The sequence below is a fragment of the Ischnura elegans genome, chromosome 7, assembly GCF_921293095.1.
Source record: "Ischnura elegans chromosome 7, ioIscEleg1.1, whole genome shotgun sequence".
Lineage (NCBI taxonomy): Eukaryota > Metazoa > Arthropoda > Insecta > Odonata > Coenagrionidae > Ischnura > Ischnura elegans.
Window position 1 is genome coordinate 3,486,462 of NC_060252.1, and position 18,686 is coordinate 3,505,147.

An 18,686-nucleotide genomic window follows, 5' to 3' on the forward strand; every position below is an offset into this window, starting at 1 on the left:
GCTGCGTACGGATGGCGAGAATTCTCGCCATTTTTTCCCCGAACATTCCGGACGGAGGACAAAGATTCTCGTCATTTAGGCGCGTCAACCTAAACAATACGTATTTGTTAGTACATTTTCAGTTGTTGTTCGTTATTCATAATGAATTGATGCGTCATAACGTTTGATTGGGTACAGTTATATTCTAAACATTAGACTTTTACAATGTTAAAACCAAAGGCATTACGCCCTAATAGGCACATAATTTCCAATCTCAACACCTCCACCAAGAATTTCTAGTGGTCGTATTCATAGATTTCCGCTAAAACACACTAGTAGGGCGACTAACTTAGTCGGCTACTAAGACCTTTTAGTCGCCTACTAAGATAAGGTATTCATGGATTGTATTACGTGAGCTACTAACTTAGTATGCTACTAGCCAGCTTGGCAGCTGATACTCGGTAGCGGTTTGGGTTCAACCCGCTAGGCTACGCTTGACAACACGGCATCTGACTCCTCCGCGGCGCGCAAAATTCGTAACACTATCAAACAAGAGAAATTGATTCAGCAAAATGCATTGAAATTTTTACTTCATAATGGTTAATTCGATGTGATATCGCATCTCAGACAAATTTTTTGATTACTGTTCACAAAAATTATGCAATACCTTTGGGAAAGGGTAGATTTATGAGTAATACCGAAGCATTTGTATTTTTGAGATGCAGTTATTGCTTTACAAACGGCCGCATATTTATTGATCATATACATTGCGTATTGTTTGCACTTCCGATATTTGTTTCCATTAGTGTATGCGTGATTAGTATGGAAAAACATAATTAGCAACGTCAGTATTATACATATCTGTATTCGTAAAGCAGAAATACACCTCAAAGTCGGAGTAGAAACGAAAATAACGTTGAGATAAATGTGTGAATGATACACATTTATTACGTTACAAACACCTACGTGCGAGCAATTAGTAACATATGTTTGCAACTCCTAAAATGTTAGTCAAGGAAACAACAATCTGCTTCGCTACATTTAAATATTTCAAATATTGACAGCGTGCGGAAATATACGGCATATAGTTTACTAGATGTGGTTAATGTAAAAAACAAAGCATAATTAACGTAACTTATTTTACTTATTTATTGCTGATCATATCACAAATAGCACTACAACGCACACAACATTTCACTTCACATTTCACGAGGTGTCTTTATGACACTTATAATCCGTACATTCTGAATCAACTGGTTCAATGGAAAGCTTGACTCACACTTAATTTAAAACACTATAACGTAACTCTAGTAAACAATGATAATCAGTTTTCCAATCACTCTGCACACACCAAAAGAATTTGCACTGGTTGACGTTCGAAAGAATTCTTCACATCTCACTTCCCACTCATCGCTAATGATTTAGAATCAGTTGATGTTATTTCACATTACCATTACGTAGACAATGAAATAAATAGGCTGAAACAAATTTTTAAACCAGAAATTGTAACATCAACAAACTTCCAATCTCACTCTCCACTATCACTCGTACCGTAACCAAAACAAAAACAACAGCGCAACGAAATACGCGGAATGTAAACACTGCCGAAAGCTCACGATAAAGTTACTAGAATAAGTAATATAATCAAACACAAATTATAAGCGTACAAACGAATGAAAATTTATAAGCATTTGCTGTATCCCTAAAGAACAACTGATTCAAATATGAAACATATCCCCTTCGCAACAGCTAGTAGATACCTTTGATCGAAATGGTTAAACCAGTATGAAAGAAAGAAATAATTTTGTCGAAGCTCATACACTCACAAATCACTTCACTTGTCGCTTCACTCTTTACTTCATCATCTATATGCAATCAATTCACTTAGGGGCGCATTGAATGTACAAATTGTGTTCACTTACACTAGAGGCACAAGTTCACTGCAAGTCGTAGCTTCCTCGCAGCTACGAAAAACTTTCAATTCCTGTCAACAATTACACTACATACGTTGCCTGCCTTACTTGAAGAATGGATTCTCGTATTCCATATTGGCACAAATGCATAAAAACTCTATAACAGTATACAAATAAAACCGGAGTTCGATCATCCACAACGGTCTGCCATATTTAGTAGCTCCCTTAGACAATGCCGGAGGGTGACTAAGAACCGGCTACTAAGATAGTAGCATACTAAGCTTAGTAGCCCCTACTAACGATCTATGGATACCATTTTGCTAGTATGCTACTACTTAGAACGCTACTTGGGCGTTAGTAGCTTACTAAGGAAACTATGAATACGGCCGTGGGAATTTAAATACCCCGGTACGCAACGTGTTAAGTGAGCAATTGAAATAACCGTGCAAATTCCATCAGTGATAAATGAACAAAAATAGATTAAGAGCCCGGAAAAATCTCCCCTCTCTATAATGTTTACAAACCAAAAAAGAATTTTCCCATAAAATTTTAGCATTAGTAGATTGAATTTACTGGGTATAGCTTCTCTGTCGGCATTCCTCCGCGAATTCCCCTCCGGGAACTTCGACTAACTAGTCGATTGATTTGCCTTCACAGAATAATTTACTTTCCCATTTCCGATAACAGCACCGGACACTTATTTGATATAATGGTTATAAGCCATTCCTGAGTCGAAAGGAACTGCCTTATCTCTCACGTTTAGAATTTAACTTAAATGACTACGTGACAACTGACGACGAGAGTTATTCTCCGAGGGCATTCACACTAACTCTCGTTTTGTTAAAAAAAATAAACGCTTGCCACCAGGCAGCTAATAGCTATTCAAGGTCCAACTATGTTTCATTTAAACCCACTGACAAGGGGAATACACGACCTTCCCGTCGCCGATAGAGCTCAAATTTTGCGATTCGGTAGTTTATGGGTACAAATGTAATATGCCGAAGCGAGACGACGCACTTCTCGTAAAATTCCGAGCAAAACGCTATTCAAAATCGTAAAAAATGAAGGTACGCTATATAAACTGTTTTGAACATTTATATTATACAAGTGGGCAACAGCCCAGTGGATACGGTGTCCGACTGTGGAGGTGAAGGTAGTGAGTTCGATGCTCGCTCAGGGAACTTTTTTTGTGTTAAGTTTTAAGAATTTTACTGTTTAAATTTTTTAAGTTCGTTTTCTTATCTTTGTGACTACCATGGAATATATTTTTAAAAGAGTTTTTTTTTTATATTTAAATCAGGAATGGATCAACTTGGGATTAGGAACTGAGGATGAAGGGTGGATAGAAACCCGGCGTCGGCATTAGCCTGCTCTTAACGAAAGGAGCCAAGGGGACCACGGCTTAACGTCCCATCCGACGGACGGTGTACTGCACAACTAGTGTAATCCACATTACACGCAGGGATTGAATTTAGGAATGTCCCTTAATTCTTTACCGAGATTTGGATGTGGAAGGCCAATACACTGCCTCACCCCTCCAGTTAATCCTTTATTTGCAATTTTCAAGAGAAGACGCAATAAAAATACATGCGTTAATTCATAACCAATCAAGTGCTCCGATTTTCCAAAACATGATAAAATATGCATGGTTTGCTTCGAAGCTCGCTGGCACGAGACAATTTTTCGTAAATGTGAATGACGTGTGTTTTCCTTCAAAAATTATGGACAGTCGTTGCGGTTGTGGAAAAAACGCCTTTTCTGCTTGTTCGTGGTGCCGCAAATCACTTTGCTTTGCATGTCTTTATGATGAGTTCAATCCTGAAAATTGCAAATAAAGGATTAACTGGAGTGGTGAGGCCGTGTACTGGCCTTCCACATCCAAATCTCGGTAAAGAATTAAGGGGCATTCCTAAAATCAATCCCTGCGTGTAATGTGGATTACACTAGTTGTGCAGTACACCGTCCGTCGGATGGGACGTTAAGCCTTGGTGCCTTTCGTTAAGAGCAGGCTAATGCCGACGCCGGGTTTCTATCCACCCTTCATCCTCAGTTCCTAATCCCAAGCTGATCCATTCCTGATTTAAATATAAAAAAAACTCTTTTAAAAATATATTTCATAGTAGTAACGAAGATAAGAAAACGAACTTAAAAAGTTTAAACAATAAAATTCTTAAATCTTAACACAAAAAAAGTTCCTTGAGCGAGCATCGAACTCGCTAGCTTCACCTCCACAGTCGGATACCGTATCCCCTAGGCCAGGGGTCGGCAACCTTTTGAGTCGGAAGAGCCAAAAATTACAATTTACAAAATTTCAAAGTTTTAAAGAGCCACAAAAATTTTTCTTGCCAACAATAAATAGCACTCGTATGAATATTAAAAAAAAAACGAATCTATTTATTCATAAGAAAAATATCTATTTATTCTTATATAAGCAGTGTTTTTTTACAACAAATTACAGTGGAACCTCGTTAAAGCGAGTACGGGCTATAGCGACACCCCCGCTATTACGAGAGATAGCCGATGCACCGTCGATTGACCCTATAAACACCGTGTTAAAAAATTCGTTTTTACGAGACCCTTTCGGTGTTGGCTCTCGCCATAGCAAGGGTTTCACCGCCGGAAGACTTTCATGAAGACTCCTTAACCTCTGTAATTGCTAGCGATCTGTTAGAAATGAAGTTAATGGAGTGCTCAGTCTCAAATTTATGTGGTAAACTGTCGTTCGATAAATATAATGATGACAAAACAATTCTTTGCATGATTTTTATTCAGTGCGGCGCTTATAAATTGTTTGAATAGTTGGTCGTTATTTGAGTAAGAAAATTTAGTGATGCAAAAAAACATCGCCTTTCTTCTGGATTTATGCTTACGTTTATCGGATAGATGTTTATCTGTCGCCGCACCACTCCTGTTCCTGTATATCTGTTCGCAACAGGTATATTGGCTATTATTTGCTCCACCTCCGGTAAAGCGACAATTCGCTATAGCGAGTGTTTATTAGTGCACCGTGGGGTGTCGTTATATCGAGGTTTCACTGTAGGTAATATATCAGGTGTGTGTAAAAGTCTTTACCGGATTTTTCGCAAAATAAAACACGTTATTTCAAGTATTTACTTAAAATGTATTTAATCAAAGTATTGGCCATTCGATTCTATACATCTTACCATCTCTGAAGTAATTTATGGATAATATTCTAAAAGAATTGTAACTCCTGTGAGTTAAACCATTAATTAACCCATTTTTTAACTTCTTTGAAATTGGCAAAGTGTTGCTCTGCAAGCACATGTCCTATCGATGTGAAAATAAAAACAAACAATAACATACATTTCAAAAATTTAAACTTTATTAAACAATGTAACTTGTACTTAAAAATAAAAACAAACAAATTCAATGGGATCGTTGGCTTTGCATGGTTTTAGAAAGTTCAGATAAATTTGCCTCATAACTTGTTGTTTCAAGTTTCATACACGACTCCAAATTTTCATTTGTTAGTTGGCTTCTTACTTTACTTTTAATTATATTCATGCAAGAGAACGCTTGCTCGCACGAACATGTCGATCCGAAGATTGTCAGTACTCCAAATGCCAACTTCTTCACCTCACTGTAGCAATCTGGAAGACTATTCCATGCGTCGAATATAAGTGCCTCAACTCGCGGCAATTCTTTTAAAGCTGTCCTTTTTTGTTGCGTTACGTACATATATTTCTGGACCTCCAACTCTTCCAACTTGCTTTTCAACTCTGTAAATTTTCCACTCCACAAAGCTTTACTTGTTAAATCGATCAATTGCATTTCTAAAGATCCAGTATCAACTCCAAATGGCTCAATGTGGATTTCGTCACTATTTGTGTTGAGAGGATTTACTATGAATGCTTGAGTGGTTTTGTTGGTTTTTAATTGCTGAAATCTGTCAGCAAATTCATCTTTAATTTTTTTTATAACTGTGCTGACAACAGTTGCACTGGTTTCAATCGTGTCAACAGTTGCACTGGTTTTATCGCGGTTGCTTTAGAAATTGAAAATGAAGCAATTTACCGCTCTGAATATCTTCTGCAAAAATAGTTTATTTTTCTTTTAAACAAACCAATTCTTCTACCAAAACATAGACTGGGTTTCCCTTTCCTTGCAGTTTTAGATTCAGCTCGTTTAATTTTGCCGTGAAATCTACCATGAAATAAAATTTTTGCTACCATTTGCCGTTCTCTAATTCAGGGTGATTAATGCCTTTTTCATTGAGGACTGTATTTATTTCATTTAAGCACAAAGCAAAACGTTTCAACACCTCACCTTTGGAAAGCCATCGCACTTTATTGTGAAGAAGGAGGTCGGAATACTGAGTCTCCATTTCATTTAAGAATTCTTTAAACTGACGATGGTAGAGTGGTTTTGACAAGATTCTGTTAACAATCTTGATTACCAAATTCATGACCTCAACTATTTCGGCTGGAAATGTTTGGACACAAAGCGCTTCTTGGTGTATTATGCAGTGAAACGTAAGAATTTCGTGATTTATTTTGCTCTGAAGAATCGTTGTTGTCCCTTTATTTTTTCCTGTCATACTTTTGGCTCCATCAGTTGCTATTGAAACGATTTTATTTAAATCAATCTTATTATCTTCGAGGCATTTTTGCACGGCATTTGCTATATCTTCCCCTCTAGTTTGTCCCGAGAGCGGTAGCAATCCTAGAAGTTCTTCTTTTGGTCCTTGGGAAGACATATACCTGACAAAAAGGGCAACTTGTGCCATGTCTTTTATGTCGCAAGACTCATCTATAGCAAGTGATAAGGCAGACGCCAGTTGAATGTCTTCCACCTGCAAATATGTCACATTTGAAGACATTTTAGCTATTCTATCTTGGACTGTTTCAGCAGATAGTGGCAAATCTTCGATTTTTTTCAAGATTTCTGGCTTGTTTTTGAAATCACGAAGCAGTTCTTCAGATGCACGTATGAAACAATCTTTGACATACTGACCATCTGTGAATGGTTTGCCTTTTTTTGCAATTTCTAGTGATACCACGAAGCTTGCTAGATTAACATTACTTGTAGATTGCATCCACTTACTTAACATGGAACTTGATTGCTGTGTTATTTTTGGAGCTCGTCGACAGCTTCTTTTCGTTCTTTGCCGGCTGGATATTTACTAGCAAACTCAGTATGTTTTTTAGCAAATTTTCTCTCTAAATTTGATTTTTTATTATGTGCGAGTTTTTCGTGGCAAATGAGATAAGTTGGAAGGCCAGATGAGTCGCATATGAAAGCGAACGATGCCATCCAATCCCGATTGAATTCTCGATGCTCTTCTTCAGTTCTTCTTCTTTTTGTAGATGCCATGCTTGCGGTGATGCTGTAATAAAGAATATGAAAAGATAAATATCAAAATAGGTAATTTATTAAATACATGCCTACATATTTTAATAAAAACACTTTCGGGGTAATATCAAACAGTAGCACTTAGTTTCTTTTTTGACAATTCTCATTGACTTCAAAAAACTACAATGGTTAGGTATCTTATTTGGAAAAAAATATAATTAAAAAACTGATTCACTTGATTTAGAAAAAAAACACTTCTATTTCAAGAAGAGAGATATATTTAATAAATTGGAAAATATGACTATTGATCTATTTCTAAATTTACACTGTAGTTATAAGATGTGTTCATTCATAAATAAAATTTAATAGTGGTCGGTGTTTTACAGGTACAGCAATATATAGTAATGTTTGGTTAAAGTAGGTAGCGAAGGTAGGTAGGTTCTTCCTTACTTTTTTCAACGAGCGATTTGTGATTTGTCTCAAAATGCGGGCAGCCGGCGAGCACGTGTCTGGCGGATGTCGACGAATGGACGGTGTCCGTAGGTCTTGACTTTTGTCGAAAGCGTTGATCCGTGGGCGTAGCGAGTGTCTGATCGGTTGGCGATAAGTGGGTCCGTATTGCTGAGTTGGAGCGAAGTCGGTAGGAAGGCGAAGGTCGTTTTGAGTAGTGACGGACGATGAGAGCGAAAATTGCTGGCTTATGTCGTGAACCGTGGTTCGCGCCGGACTGGCCCCCACTTCTTTCGCACATCCACAGCACAGCGGCGACGGCGTCATTCGAGAGCTTGCTTCTACCATACTGACGACAGTGACAACGCGTGTCACGGGTTAGTCGATTCAAAATCGTTTTTAAGTGTTTCTTTAAATAAGTAATATTTGCGTATGGAACTAAAGAGCCGCAGTTTCATATCCAAAGAGCCGCATGTGGCTCGCGAGCCGCAGGTTGCCGACCCCTGCCCTAGGCTGTCGCCCACTTGCTTAACATAGGCGTTCAAAACATGTTATATAGCATACCTTCATTTTTTACGATTTTTAATTGCTTTTTTCTCGGAATTCTACGAGAAGTGCACCGTCTCGCTTCGGCATATTACATTTGTACCCATAAACTACCGAATCGCAAAATTTGAGCTCGATCGGCGACGTGAAGGGCATGTATTCCCCTTGTGAGATACAAGTTAGGTCTGTTTTGATCTGCACGCCGCGTAAGCAACTTTCCCCTGGCGCAATTCGTCCCGCAGATGTGGGATTATCCCATGGAATGAGACCACGCATGTTGTTTTACCATCGAGTTCAATCACTGTTGACTTACATCCATACTGCAAATATGATAATCTTTTTGGATCACCTTGGAAGCCGAAATTTTGGTACCTGAGGATTTTTAACGGTTCATTTGGACATTATTTCTCTGGGGCGATGGAAAACATAGCCTTGGAAAAATTCTAGACAATCTTCTGTTAGTGATTGATATTCTGTATTTCATAATTCTGGATTAACGATCATCTGCTATGGTTAAAATTAATATCTAATAAACAGCAGCGCTCATTATTAAAACTTATTATTTTTATTGTTATATCTATGTAATGAGCTAATACTACACCCGCTCCTGTGACTAAAATCGGCATACATATCTCAATCATCTCGTAGAGCAGTTCTGTGACAAGTCGTAAAAGTGTGGAATTTTATCCCATTGGACTGGAAAAACATGTTTCGTAACCGAGGTCTTCCTATATGTGAAACGTTTCTTAACCGAGGTTGGAAATACATGGATTCATATGGGGTTATTTACCGAACAAAAAAAATCGATGTATACGTGAGGTCATCGAGTAAGTGAGGGTTGTATAGCCGAGGTTCTACTGTATTTGTTTGGCGTTTCTAAATTCCATTTCCTAATTTTATCCTACAGTTCCATCTCCACTGTAGCAGCCGTCTTCAAGTGGTAATTCTCTAGCTCCTATGCTGTAAATGTACATGCAAACTGTCCGGTTTACATAGGCGAGCTTTAGGCTCAGCCAGCCAGGATTCAAGTCATTGTGCATTGGAGCGAATAATATGGCCTTTGAAAAAATGTTTCACAGAAAACAATGTTTTATTGAAACATCTCCTTAAGCGAAATTTCACTCTTGTGGCCATATCTTGGGAAACACCTGTCACAATTGGAAAATATTTTTGGTGAAGCATGTCAAATGTCTTATGAGTCGTTGGGTTCCAGAGAAAATGAGTTGAAATAAAGTAGCGCCTTCTTCATGTCCAAAAACAGCCAGAAATGCCAAAATTTCACAATTTTGAGTGTGATGTGGCACATCTTCCCATTTTCCAAGTACAATAATATGTGTTTTTCAGGATATGTTTTTACACCAATTGGCATAAATTGGGAAGGTGTTTTGAAAGAAAATTGAAAAATAAGGCCACCCTATATGGATGGCATTGCATTTACTTCAAGAATCATGAGTGGGTACAATGTATTTAATTTGATATCAACTTCACAGTTTTGTATTTTCCTGATCTTTAACCACTGTTTAAGTTGTATGTTAATTGTCCACTTGATGAGAGAATCTCCTCCCCTGATTTGTCTGGGTTGCTTGCTCTTGGCCTCTGCTGGCAAACCTTAGAGTGAGTGTGGTCCACCAAGAAAGAATCTCCTCTCCTTTTCCAGAATTGCCTCCGAGTGCTGAACGCCCTGAACAATGGGGACTTTGGCCACTGTCCCATGCAAGCAGCTGAGTATAAGGTGCGGTGCCACGAACGGTTTCCATATGCCCTTGCGTTCCAGCATCCAGCAGCCTCTGCCCAGCTGAACGCAGCTGCGCAACCCCTGTCCCCACCCCCCTCACCAACACCCGAGGACACGAGCAACCACATTAGAGCCCCATCGCCCTCTGTCATCGCCAAGAACAACTGTGTCGATTGATGCCCGTCCCTCCCTTGCATTGCGTAGGAAATATAAATGCATGGGCACTGTGTTGTTGTATGGGGCTGCTGACGACGAAATGGACTATGGATGGGGACGTCAAAGGCTGAGGTGTGCATCTTGCATTTGCGTGTGGCTGCGCATGAAGGAGGCACCTGTGCTTGTTGTTTGGCTCCTTCACGAGGGATCAAGGGGTGATTAGTGTCACACTCGTCATTATTTTGATTTTTTTTTTTCGTTTGAGTGCCCCTTCCTCTCTCCCTGTCTGGGACGCAACATGCAGCATTGCTCTGCTGCTCACCCTGTCCCGTGCGCATGTTTGATGACAGTCACAAGACACATGGCACTCACTTGAGATGCGCAGTTGGGGCTGAGCTTTGGATGACAACGAGACTTGTCGATGAGTCACAGTGTGAGTGGATATGTGTATGTGTGTGCCCCCACCTCCTTGTTTGTCGTCGTCCTCTGCTCTTTTTTTGTAGTCTGCAGTCGTAGTGAGTGGGGACGATGACGCAGAGGTGTATGAATGATGCTTGGCCCTCACTGTGAGTGTGCATTCTGTGCGTCTCTCTTCCAAAGAATCTGTTACTGCGGTGTGCTTGCGTGTGGCGAAACGTGTTTACGTAATCACTGTCGTATCTGGCGAGGAGGGGAGAAGTGGTCGCACCCCATCGTAGAGCACACACACACACACACAGCTGCAAGAGGATGCGTTTGTGGTCGTGGATGTAGATGGACAGTTCTCGCTTGAGAGCAGAGTGGTGAGTTGAGTTGAGAGTTGCTGTGGTTGTTGTTGTGGCTTTGCCGAGAACTAATCTCTTACGGGACGGAAAGGAAATTCATTGGCTGTGTCCACTATTTGATAGGTTGTCACTCATTTGCTTTCAGTATTTTCACGTTTGTTCATTTTCATCTCCCATTTGTCTTGAAGGTCATCACTGGTATTTGAGAGTGTCGGTGACCTCCTGTGTCATTCTTGCGTTCCTCTTTGCGGCTTTGGTGGTAAAATTTGGCAGTGCCTGCCCAGCATCACCCCTCCCATCACAAATTGTCCTCCGTGTAGTTGTCGTGGCCACGGCAATAGCAGTGTCGCATTCCTCTCTCGTTCTCACTCCTGTGTGCTGCTTGCTCAACCAAAGATCTGAGGAGCAATGCAAGTGAGCAATGTCTATTGACTGGTTGTGGTCACCTGCTGCTGCCTATGAACATGTACAGTGTGATTTGATTGCAGCAATTGAAGTGGTGTCTTGAGCTGCAGTGCCCAATGGCTCTTTGCTGTTTTGTTTAGTTGTCTGAGACTGTCTTTGAGAGAGATGAGTGCCACCTGTGAAAAACGTGGGGAAAGATCAACTTGCATTGTTTTTCTTTGCATCAGCTGCCTGTGGATTGTTTATTTTAGAAGAAGGATCATAGTGAAGAAACTTGGAGCTGAAAAGTATTTTCCTAGTCGGTTTGTGTCGTCTCACATTGTATTCATAAATTCGCCAATATTAATTGCTCCTAGTTGATTTTAAATTGATGACTTGAGAGTGTTGGCATGAGAGTTTGATTGTGTTGAGTGCTTCTTTCCATGTGGAAAGTGTGATGTTTCCCATGGAAAATGCAACGTAGCCGACCATAGCTACTCTCTGTGCTCCTGGAGCATTGTTCATTTGTGTTGGTGTCATTCATACCCATGTGCATATTCAGTTTTGCTGTTCCAAATTCTCTTCAGTCATGATTACTCATGGCAGGGTTATCACACACCAAAACATTTGATGACATTAGATGACTCACTAGTTATAGCTTTCAAATTAATCTAAAAGTGTCATGATAAAGTTACTTGATTTTTAATTAATGCTGAAAGTAATTTTCTTTGGTTTAAAAATCATTTGTAATGACTTAAAATTCGTTTAAGAATTAAAATATTTAAAGCAAGAGGATCAAGAGGAATTTAATAGTCAAGGCTCGGCCAAGGGCTGCTGCAGGTGGAAAGCATCACCCCGCCATGTCATGTCAAATTGTCACTTGTGGCTGCTTCGGCATTGAGTACATATAACACATCAGTTGGTCGAGTGTTCAGTCATTTACTTCCACCAAGCAAGATGCTCTATGTACATACTGATATAAATAATATATATAAATATTCATTTCAAGGGCTATCTGCTCTTTCCTAGGAACATATATAAATGGACATGGATGGCAAACTGTGATCACCGCTTTGTTGCCAGTCTCAGTTTGTTAGCATAATTGAGTTGGCACATGCATAACCCATGCATAACAATAATGGAGGAGAGATTTTAAGTGGAAACAGCAATCAGCAATTGGTGAAGAGTGTGTAAAGAACAGAGGAGAAATAAACTTAAACCCATTCACCCTCTTTGTTTGTATTCTTGCATATGATTCCCAAATTGAGGCATTTGGTGGTCTTCTCACCACCTGCATTTTCCCTGTCTATAACAATCTCTCTGCTTCATCATTGGCCTGACAACTCAAATGGTTGTCGTCTGGAGGGAATTTCCTTGTTGGGCAAAAAAAACTGATGCTTCTTGTTTGCTTTGAACTGTCTGAATACATGCTATTATTTTGACTCATCTAATTCCTTACTTCCTCAAGACAAAATCGGCTGTATGTGCTGTATGAAGTCAGAATGAAAAGAAATTTATGTTATGTAGACGAAAATATTGCTGCTTCATCAGTTGAGCCAATAAACTGTCCTGCCTTCAAGGTTTCTTCGCTGTTTTGGCAGAATTTTGTGTTGGGCTGGTTGAATGTGTAATTGCTGTTGAAAAAAAGTAAGATTGAATTGCAATAATTTTGCAGATCAAGAGTTGTGGGACCCTGTTTCCTCTGAGATTTCTGACTTTGATTTCTGACCTTACTAAAGTCTATCTTTCGCAGACTCTGAATATACGTATGGAAATGTGTCATCCAGCTTCTAGAGCGATGTTTACGTCAAACTTATTTATTTTTTGAGTCCCTGCTTGATTTCACCTCAGCAAAATAAACACAGTTAGATGGGGACCTTCAAAATCCCATAATTGAAGGTAAATAAAAGCTTTTATTGTGTACACAATATTACGTACTTAGTAATATTTAATAGCAGAAATTTCTAATATTTGGGGATTGAGGGATATCGTCACATTTAATTTTCAGTTTTCATCACGAAAGCAAGCACATAAATGCAGTGTTGAACTTTGCTTCTGGAATGTTATGGTAATGTATCCCACCATCCTGCAAAATTTGAGATTCGACCTGTCAAGTCTTCACAGAAGTCTATCAAGAGAATTTTGAAGCCAATCTGGTTGCTAATTTAGCCATTCCTCCAAGCATTGAATTCCCAAGTACCTTATCTGCTCTAGAGAAGTACTTCGTCAATGAATTAACCTTAGACGAGGGGGTTTATGAATATTTTAGGGATGGATAGGTCAGAACTTCTTGCTTCGATTTGAGTCTGGTATTATTTTGCCCCACAGGCCAGGTTGCACCTAAAAAAAATCTCATTTTTTTAAATCTTCTGCATACTTAGCAAAAAATTGTTTCTTGAAGCAAACATAAGGATATTAGTGGTACATATAACCCATCTGAAATCCAACCTGAACGGCTGAAAGTGTAATAAATATTCAAATGTCAATGAAGTAGGTGAGATGGGTAAAAATATTGAGTTATCAATGCCAGCAATAAAATAAGTTTCGAACAAGGGTGCAATACCACTTCACCGATGGTTTCTTTATTTGAACAAAAATAAATGCTTTCTATTCTTTGATTTGTACATAAATAAATCTTATTTATTCTTCTTTTAATGCAATTGGTATGGGGGTAGACTGTTAAGAAATTTTTTAGTTCCCTTTTCAAATGAAATTCCCGACAGCAGTTTTACATAGAAAAACTAAGAAAGCATAATACGTACATATATCGCAAAAATCATTTGACATAGTTGGTAATTCATTCTTTGTTCCAATGTTCCTTCCATAAAATGACGTATAGTAATTAATTAATGTAGAAGTAAATTCAGAGGTAAGGAAAGAAAGGGATAGGAACATATTGTCGAAAAAGGACGAGGACAACGGTCCTGTGGTAGATGGAAAAAAGCCAGCAGAAATCGGAAGGTTAAAAATGCAATAGGGTAGTTTCCTTCATCAAAGAAACCGAAAGGCATTGATTGCGATTTGTTACCCACAATTACTGTATTCATAATATACAAATTATTTCGTTTTAGAAATACCGGTTTAGACGAATGCAGGCAGGGTTCCCACTCGACCGTGAAAACCTTAAAACCGTGAATTAGCCGTGAATTTTGTCTACCGTGAAAAAACCTGGAAAAAGCCGTGAATTTCGTCCTAAAACCTTAAAAATCTCTCAATCTTGATAATAATACCTTCCCAGAAATTTTCAACTTCGTTCGTGGCGAGCGCACTTCTATTCATTGTGACGAGCATCGTCGCATGGGTCAGAAAAGCGTGGGAACGAATGTTGCCTGAAGAAAAAAAAACATCCCTTCCCAGCGCAGGCCTTTTCTCTCCCCCCTCCTGAAATATGACACCACTTCTCATCAGCCTGTTAACTTTCCTCGACTGGCTTGGTTTCCCCTCCCTCGGTCACTGCTTAGTCCCCTTCCACCCAATTAGGCTTCCCACTGGGTGCAGCGACCACTTTCGAAACTAAATCTAGATGGCATTTGTGTCGAAAAATTTGAACGTTTATTCAACACCCTCAAACCTGTGATTGGAAGACCGCTAACCTGGACAACCTGCTATGCGCTGTGGACACTACGCTCCTTGCGTTTGAACCGGGCGACAGCGAGCTTTCGGCGCGACGTTACTAATTCTCGCGCGTTGCGGCCTGAAAACGAGAAGATTTCCGCTTATGGCAACACAGCATTACACGATCTTCGCATGCGTCGACCTGGGCCTTGCCAGTTTTACGTCGCAACCGGAAAGTTTTTGTGGAAGTATTTGACGAGTGATAAAGTGAAAGTGAAAATAACATGTTTCAGCAGGTATTTATTATGTCTTTAAATATGTATTTCAAACCAAATGAATTATAATGTACCTATTTGCACCTATCTAAGACAAGTTTTTTTTCCTCCTAACTCCTGCAGAAAAGAGGGTTCGTCTTACAATCGAATGCAAAATTCTCGACGTCAATCGGGTTGCATAATTTTCGTCGGAAAAAATTATGGATACCTGTGGTTGCAACCTAATATATATAGCTATACAACGAAAAATCAACGTCAAAAATACCTGAACAGTAATTTAGATTAGGGGAAGGTAGGGTAAGATGACGAACTTAAGCTTCAGATTTTTTCCCTTAATTTATTAAGAGGTTTAAAATTCGAAAGGACAATTCTTTCAACCTTTATGTTTAATAAAAAAATTTGGTACCACGTATTCCTCTCTTGAATTATGAAAAACATTTCACCAAAGTAAAAGTGTAATTTTCGTCATCTTACCCCACGCGTGGGGTAAGATGACGAATGGGGGTGGGTAAGATGACGAACAGATAAAAGTAGTACCTTAAGATGGAAAAGTTTTATTTTAAGGATTCAGAAAAACATTTAGCTTGCTAACCCTTAATATGAATTTTAAAAAGTCAAAGTTTAAGCACAAAAAAATCAAGAACCGGTCGATTCTAATGAAACAAAACATTGAAAATTTGGCAATACAAAAATTTAGAAGAACATAGTAACCAGGAAATACAATTTACACACAAAAATCACATTTCCAGGGCGTGTCTTTCGCTTCGCTATTACTCCAGCCAGAACATGCAGCATGTGCCCAAGATTTGCACCTGAAGCACTGGTACCACAATTCTTCCTTTCCATACTCTCTACAAATAATGCACTTTTCATCAAATATTGATTCGTTCTCTATGTCGTCCTCCATGTAAGGAACCTCTTCCGGTGACTCGTCTGATGACTCGTCATCCAGTTGATGCTTTTTAATTTTCTTTACTTTTTTTGTCCTCTTTACGGTTTTATTTTTCTTTACTTCCTCAGATTTAGAACCCTTGGCTTTCTTTGACGCCAATGCTTCAGCTTTTCTTTTCAATCTTTCCTGCCTTTTTATTTCCAGCAATTCTTTTTCTTTCTGCTTTTCTTCAAGAGCTTGTTTCACAGGACTTCCAGAAATGTGGTAAGAAGGCAGTTTATTCCTGGGTCGCCTGATTGTTTTCTTGATGGCCATTGGAAGTGGAGGTAGGGCTGAGCAAGTGGGGAGCTGTGGAGGCAATGTCGAAGAGGTAGATGGCTGTTGAGGAACAGTTGAGGAATTAGGATGCTGTGGAGGTAGGGTTGCCGACATGGCGGGGTCTGTAGTACGGGCTGAAGAAATGGGCTGGATACCTATGGTAGGAGCATCTTTTTGGTTATTTTCAACGATATCAGTGGTGTGTGAAGCTTGAAAATCTTCATCAGTAAAAATGTTGCTGTCTAGGGGCTCAATGCCAGTAGCTCTGAACCCATTCACAGCAGTCTGGATAGTACTCACTCTAAGGTAAGCTTTACCGAATATTCTGCCTACCTCTCGTATTGTTATGACGGCTCCTGGGTTAGAAACCAAATAATCTTCGCAGCCTTGACTATAGGCAGTCTTCAGCGGGCCATAGAAAGCCACATCAAGCGGCTGCAACCTGTGACTTGTATGAGCTGGAAATCCGAGAAGGCATATTCCATTATTCCTACAAAAGTTAATGGATTCCAGGGTGACATGTGAGGCGTGATTGTCCATGATAATTAGGACTGGATTTTGTTTACTTGGGTGAGCATGACTAGTAAAGTGTTCTAAGAACTCTAGAAAGTTTTGAGCAGTCATCCATCCTGATTCATGAGCCACTCCTTTGGTACCTGGGGGTGTTCCATTTAAAAAATCAGAATTCATCCTTACCCTGGGAAAGACTAGAAAAGGTGGAATGTAAGTACCAGTGGCACTCATACCGCATAAGGCCGTGACTGTTACTCCTCTTTCAGCAGAGGAAACTTTAATCACACGGGGGGATCCAATGGGTGAGATCACTTTAGGAGTTTTCGTTGGCACTGTGGAAAATCCCGTCTCATCGATGTTGTAGATATTCTGGGCTTTGAACAGATAGTTCAATCTGAGTTCTTTAAGTGTTTCAAAAAACTTTCCTACATTTACTCGATTGAAAGCCATGAGTCGAGCTACCGATGTTGCCTCTGGCTTTCGCAGCGATAGCTTGCAAATTTTTAGATAATTCGCAATGAATTCTTTTCCAGCGGCTTTCTTTTCTGTATTGAACCGATGGCTCAATCCTAAATTTTCTGCATACGAAAAACACAATTTCCCAAACTGGTTTTTCGTTATCCCAAAAGCTCTTTTGTCCAAATCAATTATATATCGTCTAAGCTCTTCTATTTGTTGATCTGTGAATGCTTAAATCTGCCTAAGTTATGAGGATATTCCTAAAACAAATAAAAGAGTTATCCATAAATTTTTAAAATAATAATTCTCAGGCAATTATATTTTTTTACTAACAAACTTACAACTTTCCCACTGGGGCCACATCTCTGCTTAACATATCTTCGTAGAGTTGCTTCCGGCACGTTATATTTCTTTGCTGCAGCATTTACACTAGTGGTTTTTTCTTTTACTTCTGCAACAGCTGCATCCATTGCCTCCTTATCCCACTTTCCTCTGTCACTTTTCCTCGTGTAATTTCGTGGCATGATGTTTGTCAAGCCTAAAACATTCGTAGATATGTACTATGTATGCATTAATATAATGTAATAAAAATAATTCTATATGATAACAACTGAAACATTCGCCAGACGTGCTGACCGCATATTTGGATCCGCCTTTAGATTGATGGTTTAGCAGTAGTTATTTTGATTTCCAAAGGAATTTAAAAGTAACTAAAACTAAACCACCAATCAAACTTAAAACAAACTATTGAAATAGACAAACCTACCAGCTAAAATTCAGTCCGAAACCAATTTTTTAAATACGTCAAAAGCTATTCATAAAAGGTACTCAAAAAGATGTCGGGTAAGATGACGAACCAGCAAACTTCTCGTCATCTTACCCCACGTCGCCATTTTGGTTTATAAGTTATCTATCATTACCCTAGCTCATCTTAAAAATCTACTGAAGACATGGTTCTTTGCATGACAGGTTATATTCTGAGAAAAATATAGGTAAGAGTAAAAACAACTAACCGTATTCGAGTAATTCCTTGCGCCAAAAACTTCAAAACTTACAATCACGAGGTAAGAAAACACATCTCACTCGCTACTGCTCGCAAAAACATTTGGCCCGCCTTTCTTTGCGGTGAATTTCGTAACTAATTGCCTGAGTCTCAGGAAGAGCTAGGACTCATGCTGCTATCTATGAATGCACAAGAGAAAAATCGAGTTCGTCATCTTACCCGCTTCGTCATCTAACCCGACTTTCCCCTATTTAATTTTGTGTTTAAGTGAAAAACTATTGCCATTTTAGGCAGCAGGTCAAGCGTGCGTGCCAATCAATCGCCGGGTGCACTTCTGCCGTGTCCGCGAGATCGCCTGCTTTCCCCCTGGGTTCGGCTCCATTCAAGTTAGAGCTTGATCAACTTACAAAATTTTTGTGTGATTGATTACA

The 18,686-nt window shown here is 39.3% G+C and overlaps 1 protein-coding gene across 1 annotated transcript in view; it reads left to right on the forward strand.

Annotated features, from left to right (window-relative positions):
- Positions 1–12,472, forward strand: part of LOC124161873 (N-alpha-acetyltransferase 15, NatA auxiliary subunit) — a 215,476-nt gene extending 203,004 nt beyond the window's left edge. Inside the window, exon 16 of the mRNA XM_046538105.1 lies at positions 9,859–12,472. Coding sequence (XP_046394061.1) covers positions 9,859–10,113 — 255 coding nt within the window. The 3' untranslated portion in view covers positions 10,114–12,472. The remainder of the gene's footprint in view (positions 1–9,858) is intronic.
- Positions 12,473–18,686: the final 6,214 nt, after the last annotated feature.